Below are 8692 nucleotides of genomic sequence, written 5' to 3' on the forward strand. Positions count from 1 at the left end.
CTACCAGAGAAGGGCAGAGAAGTTTAGCCTGACTAACATCCTCATTCATGCTGAGAGTTTGATAGGAGGCAAAATATGTTACGCTTGCACCCAGCATCCATGGAAGCCTGCCAGTGGATAGCTTGGATAGTATTACCCTACAGGTTTACATTCATGTTTTCTTTAGAGAGCACAGATATCACAGTTTTATGTAACTGGCCCAGTGACCACACATGTATCATTGATTTTCATGTTTGAAGGAACAGTTTCCCTACCCCTAGCATATCAACTTTAAGAATCAGTAAAATAACTATTAGTTTTTTTCCTTCCTATTACTAAAAATACTGAAATTATCTTTCTGGTTTTGGATTTCACTGTTAGTGGAGAGTTTACAGAGATGTTTCCCTGCTAAGTTACTTGGTTTGTTTTACACTGTCCAGCTAAATTAAATGCAAACTCCAGTCTGCTTATACAAAATGATGTATACATAGTGACAACAGGCTATTGGATATTTCTTGAGGGCCTAGATACGTGACCTGTGCTGAGTCAGACTTGAGGTGTAAGCTGGAATAATTTTAAGATTTAGGTAAAGCTTACATGATGCATGGCTTTCTAAATCATGCTGACGACATAAACCAAAAGGAAAAACAACAAGAATTGCCATTCATACGTAGAAGGTAAGAGCTCCTTTCCGGGAAACTTAGATTACTGTTTAATATTATATTATTATGAGTTGCTTCTCCTGCGATGTGTGTCATTCTCTTCTACTTTCTCGATCAAGTTTTGGGCTAACAGAAGGGATGCTGTTGCTCTGATGTATAGAGGAATTTTTAAAAGCTAGGCAAAATCTTTTGATTAGAAGGGATCTATAAAGGAAAAGTATTACCTATTCAAGCTTGAAACAAATTATCATCTCATGCATTAAATAACTGCCTAATAAAAGTTATCAGTGGTCTTACTCTACTGTACTTGCCTTGTTTAGGTTGATGCATGCATTCTGAAAACAAGAAACGTGATGACTCTTTTGTGCCAACTTCTCCCACTTTGCTGCAAATTATTGAGAAAGGCAAGTACTTTGTTCCTCTGCAGTATAGTTTGGGGAGAGGGGTGTTGGTTGGTTGGGTTGAGGGGGTTTCTTTGTTTGTTTTTAATAAATCTTTTTTATATATATATATATATATATATACAGAATAAAGCAGGAAATGGCTGTCTTAAACCTGCTCCACCGTGGAGAGAAGACAGAATTCGAACTGGAACTAATACACATACTTCAGAGAGGAGAGCTGACACATTTGGTATCAAGTCTTTAGAAAATCATGTTGCAAACATGACATTTTTGGAGACCAAGTAATTATAGCACTTCGAAATGCAGAAAATAACACTCACTGAATTCTTCATGTTGTTTTAATTTGTGGAAAGTTCAACCAGGTTGATTTCTATTAAAACCGCTGACCTTTCTCACATCTAATAGATGTCCCATTACTTAGCAATTGCAACATCAACTAGTCTTAATAATTTTGTATTTTTATAATGTGAATGCCTTTCCTATGCTCACTGTTGATACTGGTTTTGTAATTAATGCTTATGAATGTCTTAATGGATGTTTCAACCCAAAGATGCTGCTAATAGACATTTTATATAGAATAACCTTTTGCTGCACATGGTAACACTACTGTTGGAAGTCTGTAAACTCATCTCTGGCCTGTTGCAGTCTACGTATTAGATAAAGCAGAATCAGGAACATACTCTGAAAGGCTGTGACCTAAAGCACTGAAATACCATCTTAGTTATGCGTTCTACCTGCAATGAAGTATTCTAGGAAAAAAACCTTCTTTCAATAGCTGCACCACTGAATTTTAATCTTGTTGACATGATTCATACTTCCAAAAGTGTATTTCAAAGTGATTAATACTCTTGACTTTAACCCCTTTTACCATCTTTATCTGTAATGTCAGTTACTGCTTTCTTTTTTATTAAAATTTACTGAGCAGCATTTGAATTGCATGTAGAACCACTGATACATTATGTAGACTTTATATTATACCAATTAAAAATTAAGAAAATAGATACTGATTATGACAAACTTCTGTACAAAGAGCATTATTTTACTTCAGGATGCCATGAATATATAACCTGGTGTGAAATACGTATTTTCAAGTTTATCTGCTCTTTGTACATTGGCTTCTGTTGCCTTTTTATTTTCAATTCACCTTTGTCAAAGCCCATATTGTATTGGTTTAGCTAAATTAAGTGATAGCTAAATTGTATTATTTTTCTGCATGTGTTATGCTTGTACTGTGCAGAAGCAAAGCTGCCTGTGGAACAAATACTTTTCCAACATAGCATTCTGTGCTTATTTAAAAACTTGTAGTGCTACAATTCAGAGAAAAAGAGAAAGCAAATTTTAATATACAAACTATTTGAACTGTTTTATTGGTTGTATAAATCAAGTGTTGAAATTCCACTTTCAAAAACAGGCACTAAGCCTTTTGATTATCATGAGTTACAATGTACAATAAAAGTAGCTTATTTAGTATAAAATGCAGAATATGGCTGTATAATTAATTCATTAAGCAGAATTAAGACGTTTCAGCAAAACTTCCTCATACTCCTTCTGTGTTAGAAGTCCCTGAGTTACACTCTTGCTTTCTTCAAATTTGGGTAGAACCACTGCAATATATCCCTCGGTTGATGGCTAAAAAGCAAGACTGAAGTTAGTAGTGAAATAAAAGTTGGAAAATAAAAAGCAAGAAAGCTTCTTACCTTTTCTTGCAGAATAGCTGGATTGCTAAGAATGTTTTCATTCACTTCTATCAGTCGTCCTCGTATACAACTGCAAAAGTGTTAAGTTTCAGTAAAAGTGCACAGTATGTCAAGGTAAGAAGAAAAAGGGAAAAACCTTACCTGTAAATGGTGTATTCCTCTCCATCTGATGAAGATATCCTGCACAGAGGAGCAAGTTCTGTTAAAAACTGAGCTCCCTGCATTTGGAAAAAAAAAAAATAATAAAAAAAATACACACACATGTATACACACTTTTAATTACACAGGGCTTTTAAAAGTATTACCATCAGCAACACAGTGAGTTTGTAAGCTTCAGAACAAAGCAAGGAAGTGTGACAGTAACACGTCACTGCAAGTGGCAAAGCTGTGCTTCCCTACAAAAGGGAGTATCAGAACTCAGTTACATACACAAATGGGTTAGAAGCTTGTAATGTCTTAAAAATGTAGTCATAACTAAGTTTCTTGTGGAATAATAAGCACTGTTGACTTCAGTATAACCAGGTTAAGCTACTGGTATTTGATAATCCACCATGAAACACACTGAACCAGCCCATCTGCTGTCCAGGTCTGTTTGACAAAAACAATAGTCTCCCAAGCTGTGGCATTTTGATGGAAACAAATTTTTATCTATGAAGGCATATTTAAGCCTCTCTGTATTTTCTTATACTATGAAAAAATTACTAAAAGCAACCATTAGCACTGATTCAAGCAACACTGGAAACCACCTGTATTGCAGGAGACCTGTAATACCCCAGCTAGAACAGTTGGTGCCTCTAGAGAACATCAATTCTTTTAACTCCAGAGGGGCTGTTTTAAAATAAAATGCAAAGGTAACTTGGCATGTTTCTATCGTAGAAAGGACAGAAAATCTCAGGCAGTGTGAGAGATGAAAATGACAACTAACCAAATGAAAAAGCCATACCCTTTTTGACTTCCCAGAGACCTTATTCTGGAGTCTGCTGCAGTTGGTGCTGATTTGATAATTAATGCTTGTAATTGTTTTTCCATTTTGAAGAAGAGGATGGGCTTCTGCCAAGGTGATAACACAGATTCTGCAACAAGAAATGTAATTATTGCACTGTAGTTGTGAGAAGCCATGCTCTGATATGCTCTAAGTCAGCTCTACAACCTCCTCTGCCTATACTGGCAGGATTTAAAGCTAATACTACGTAATTTGGGCTTTTAGTCTAAAATGCTAGTGAGACTTCCAGTGTTCTGAAAGCTTTTCTTTCATTCTGTAAGTGGTGTCTTCCCTCTATAGCTTAGCAGCCAAGTTAAGCTGATAGTTCAGCTTACTGCAGTGTGAGTCACTGGACAGGCACTTACCAGGCCCAGGGAGGAAGCAAGGACAGACAGGTCTCGGTGAGTGCTTGGGGGCTGAGTAGGGTAACCTAGAACACCATCTACCTGAGCTAATGAAGAAAAATGGGGGATAATTGTTGGCATTGGTCAGAGACAAATTTTAGTTTTCCACTTGCAAACCTTTCAGACACAAGATCAAACTGGACTCACTTTTTTCAGGGCATCTTACTTGATGTCTGCTGTGCAAATGTACATTGCATTCTGACCCCCCACTGCCACTCCTCTTTGCAAGCTCCTGTGGCGCAGCTCCCTGCAAGAGGGAGCTGGATGTGGGCAAACGCTTCCAGCATGCCCAGCAGCTCAAAGAAAGGGACCAGAAAATCTACCTCTGCTTGGCCCCAGCCTCTTTCTCAAGGGAAGATGGCAGATCATCTATTTGAGCTGTAATCTATTAAAGCTGAGACCAGAACAATCAAGTCAACTGCATGAATCAGCCCCAGCAAAGCCCCAGCTCCAAAAACTGCAGCGAGGCTTGTGGTTCTGCCCTGTACTTCCCACCCCGTTACCCTTAACAGGCAGTCCATCCACTGGGAACAATAAACACCTCTTCGTCTTCCCTCAAAACACAAGCAATTGGCACTGTCAGTTTCTGTGCGGGCAGTAGTTAAGTTCTGTTCTTCCCTCAGGGAACAAACGCCCCAGAAGCTTCCACGATGCCACTGAGCCACCTGCAGTCCCACCAGGCTGCAGCAGGGGGGCAGGAGCTAGGGAAGGCAAGGTGTGTTTCAGAGTCCAAACCAGGTACAGGTTGACTTACTCCACATGACTGGATACCCAGCTACAGCCAAGTAGAAAAAAGGTATGACGTTTTATTTCCTGTCTTGCATTCCATGTATTAGACAAAAAAACAATGCAAGTAAGCTGGGTTTAGAAAAAGCTAAAGGTTTGTTCATAGGGACCCAATTAATTTCCTAGAAACCAAGTTAAACAGGCTACTTCTAAATGTCATTATGGCAGAGTTTTGAAACATTGCTCTTCTGCTGCTGAAGATGATGCAGAGGGCCCTTTCAGCAGGAGATGATGCAAGGCCTTGAGCACGGCATGAAGGATCCTTTCAGACGTGTGTGCAGCGATACGGGGGGAAGAGTTCAAGCTCCACTGTCCTCACCAGACTAATACTTAAAGAAGGATAACAGTAAGGCTGAGATTTCCAACGCTCCCTCATCTTCCAGAAAAATCCAAGCTCGCCTGTTATTTTCCACCTGCCGCCTCCAGGCGCTCCTGCAGGAGCGGAGCCGTGTCGGCACCTCCCCGCGGCTGCGGGCTCAGCCCGCCGTGTGCCGCCCGCTCCGATGGAAGGGGCTGCGGGGGCTCCCTTGTCCTGCCGGGAAGCACCGGCCGTTCCTCCCCACGAGTCAGAACCCAGCAGCGCTGGGACTCGTCCCGGAAGGACATCCTCAGCCCGCCCCCCCCCGGCCCCGCCACTCGCCTGTTGGAGTGCTGCAGCACGCAGAAGTCCTCGCACGGCCGCCCCTTCACGTCTGCAACAGGGCACAAGCACCGGTGAGCGCCCGCTGCCGCCCCGGCCCCCCCGCCCGCCCGCCCGGGCGCTACCTGGCTTGTACCAGCGCGTGAAGTAGCGCTGCGCGCCGCCCGCCGCCGCCATGGCCCCGCTCCGCCCCGCCGCCGCGGGAGGGCGGCGCGGCCCGCCCCCCTCCCAGCCCCGGTGCAAGGCGGGCGCTTTTGCCGACTGCACGGATTTTGCCTTTCCCCGCCCCCCGAGAAGGTAAGTGAAAGAAGTGGTAGAAGCTACATCAGTGAGGCAAGCACTCAAAGCCCAGCCTTTGGTTCAGTGGTTTATTGTCTCTAGCACACAGCAATACAGAGAGAGCTACAGTGACTTACGAGCACCGAAATATTTTAAAAACATGTAAAAACGTTTTCATTAAATGTTTGTCTTGCTTGTGGTAAACAGAATGACCCGTTTTTCCTTGTAAACTCGGAAGTCAGGCAGGGGGAGGGCCCCTGCGAATTACATTTTAGCCTTAATTGCATTTCAAATCAACTCAGCTGGGTTCCCACAGGACATCTGGCATCAGTCTGAGGTGCTCTGGCCACCCTACCAGCAGCTGAACCCCACAGGCTGGGCACACACACATCACCTCTTCTGTACAAATACAGGCCCAAACCACCCAAATAAAATAACCATAGCATTAATTTGTTTACCCACCTCTAGCACAGGCACTAAATAAGGCAGCTGTAACAGCATACAAAATGAAGGCCTGTCCCATAATTGAGGTACAGACAGAGAGAAAAACAGATACTTCAACTTCTCAGACAGAATAGCCAGGCACATTACAACCTACTGCAGAAAAACAGATACATAAAGGGCTGCTTGGAGGCTCTGCTCCATCAGTTTGCCAAACCGTGAGTATTTTCAATGTCAGTACATTGCAAATGAGGCAGATTCTACTTTATAAGGCTGACAAAACAAACAAACAAAACAAAAAACACCAACCGAATCTTTTGTCATCTTTCTGGTACAAGCTTACAGCAGGTTTCACTCTGTAGTCTTCCCTGTTACAAGTTTGGACAGCTGTGCATCATGGACATGTCTCCATCTAAGAGATGTCCATTAAAAATTAAAGCACTGAAGCAAACATGGGATATGTTTGTGCCCTGCCTACTGAGCCATGTCTGCCCACATGCTCTAAAGGCAATTTATTTTTCACATTGTTACCTTAGCAGTGTGTTGTGATATGCAGATCTTTTAATGTCTGTTGATTATATCATAAGCCAGCTAAGAACTGACTGAAACTTGTAGATCTATCACCATTATTTAGTCATTGATCTGAACATCTCTTGGGCAACACTAGGCTATGTGCTTGTTTCCTATGTCCTAGCCCATGGACAAGAGAAGCCCAGCTGAATTGGCAGATACTGAGGTTGTAGGCAAACAGAAACCACTGGTAAAAAATTCCAAGTTAACCAAGCTCCTCCAAGTCTGAAATCCCTCATGACCAAAGATAAGGAACTTGCTCAACTTCTCTGACAGGTGAGAATGCAGGAGAGAAGGCAAAAGACCCATAGGCTAAAGCACCCTGAATTTCCGGTGGGTTTACCAGACCACTGGTAAACACAGTGTCTGAGAGCTGCAAAACCCACTAGGATTCAGTGAGGTTGTATCTCAGACACTGCAAACTATGATGAGATATTTGGAGGGAAGGAGGGGAGAAGTCTTACTGATTTTTTTTGCCCAGGGACACATCTTGTTCATGAAGAGCATTACAGGAGCAGAAACTGAAGCCACACATCAGCTCCAGAGGTGACAAACACCACTACCCTAGCAAAGGCAAGACTCATTTGCACAGCTCAGGGTCAAATCCAACCACACCAAAGGGTGGCACATTCAACTGCCATAAAGAGACATCAGGAAGAGACCGCCAGAGGAAAACCAGCCACATTTTAAGAGACGTGGAATGACATGGGACTGCCAAGACAGGATGTCAGTATAGGAAAGTGAAGTAGCCAAGGCATGAAAAATTCCATTTTGACAGGATTAGTGTATGTGTGTCAGCATGGTTGTTTGGAATTTAACTGTTTTTCTAAAGAAGAAAGCAGCAATGTGCACATGCCAGAAATGAAACAGCTTTCGATGAACCAAAGATTATGGTATACAAGCACTAGAAGCAGACAAAGGAAAGATGAAGATGAAAAGACAGATGAAAGCAGCAGGTGGGTATCGTATTTTAGCTGCAACAAAGTTAAGAAATGAATGTAGCACAGGTAAGGGCAAAAGTATCATAAGAGTTTAGACTGAAAAAATAGAAGTTACTTTCTCTTCAGAGACTTAAAATAAGCTAAGGGTTTAAATGCATGGAAGATACAGAAATAATGGGTGTATGTATATACACACATTTTTCATCATACTCACAGGCATTACAAATTCAAGCTTGGGAACACTGGACTATAACTATTGTAAGAGTAAAAAAAGCAGAGGATGGGTGATCAAGGAGATGCTATAAAAATGTAGCAGATAGCTACTGTACCATGGCACCACTCCTCTATCCAGAGGTGTGCTTTTAACAAAAGTCCAAAGGCTCAATTAAAAGGCAATAGCATAGAACAAAATACACACAAAATGTGAAGTGCTTGATGAAGGGAGGGAATGCACCTATGTTTTGTCACTGTTCTTGTTAGAGATGAAAGCCCAGCAACAGTGCAGGATACACAGGTTCAGACATGTGCAGACCTGGGGGAGCTTGTAAGATCCCACCACAACTTCGTGCTCTCCTCAGGATGCATTAGCAGAGCTGAAGGAAATACACACCTTTCTCTACCCTGACTTGAAAGAAGGAAAGGAATAGGACTTCTTCACTGTGGAAAGAAGATCAAATCTCAATCTTGCTAATCTGAGTAAAAACTGAAGAAGGAAAGGCTAATATTCCACTGGCTGTAGAAACTCCTGCAATCCTCATTTCTTAACTAGTAAAAAGCCAACAAAACCTTTCAATTAATTCCAAACATCTACTTCTGAAGGGACACAGGAGTTCTTCTGACTTTCATGCTATAACAGACCAACAGATGCCAAACTGTTTTAATCTGTCAGACACAGTATTATCAAACA

The 8692-nt window shown here is 41.9% G+C and overlaps 2 protein-coding genes across 2 annotated transcripts in view; one reads left to right on the forward strand and one right to left on the reverse strand.

The window, feature by feature from the left end:
- CTNNAL1 (catenin alpha like 1) overlaps positions 1-2758 on the forward strand; it is a 62865-nt gene extending 60107 nt beyond the window's left edge. The window contains exons 18-19 of the mRNA XM_051609242.1: positions 962-1045; positions 1169-2758. Coding sequence (XP_051465202.1) covers positions 962-1045; positions 1169-1330 — 246 coding nt within the window. The 3' untranslated portion in view covers positions 1331-2758. The remainder of the gene's footprint in view (positions 1-961; positions 1046-1168) is intronic.
- On the reverse strand, positions 2382-5759 carry ABITRAM (actin binding transcription modulator). Its single transcript, XM_051609255.1, has 6 exons — positions 5680-5759; positions 5555-5606; positions 3686-3815; positions 2884-2960; positions 2743-2812; positions 2382-2674 (listed from the first exon to the last, which is right to left on the reverse strand). Exons 1-6 carry the CDS (start codon positions 5729-5731, stop codon positions 2549-2551), a joined length of 507 nt encoding a protein of 168 aa, XP_051465215.1. The 5' UTR covers positions 5732-5759; the 3' UTR covers positions 2382-2548.
- Between the last annotated feature and the right edge of the window lie 2933 nt (positions 5760-8692).

This window comes from Apus apus, chromosome 2 (assembly GCF_020740795.1).
Source record: "Apus apus isolate bApuApu2 chromosome 2, bApuApu2.pri.cur, whole genome shotgun sequence".
Taxonomy (NCBI): domain Eukaryota; kingdom Metazoa; phylum Chordata; class Aves; order Apodiformes; family Apodidae; genus Apus; species Apus apus.

Excerpts from the sequence above, each read along its gene's own strand:
- ABITRAM (XM_051609255.1), bottom strand. The coding sequence starts at position 5,731 with ATGGCGGCGGCGGGCGGCGCGCAGCGCTACTTCACGCGCTGGTACAAG. Across the intron at positions 5,607-5,679 it reads CACGCGCTGGTACAAGCCAG|ACGTGAAGGGGCGGCCGTGC; the intron begins GTAGCGCCCGGG and ends GCCCTGTTGCAG. Across the intron at positions 3,816-5,554 it reads GTGCTGCAGCACTCCAACAG|AATCTGTGTTATCACCTTGG; the intron begins GCGAGTGGCGGG and ends TTCTTGTTGCAG.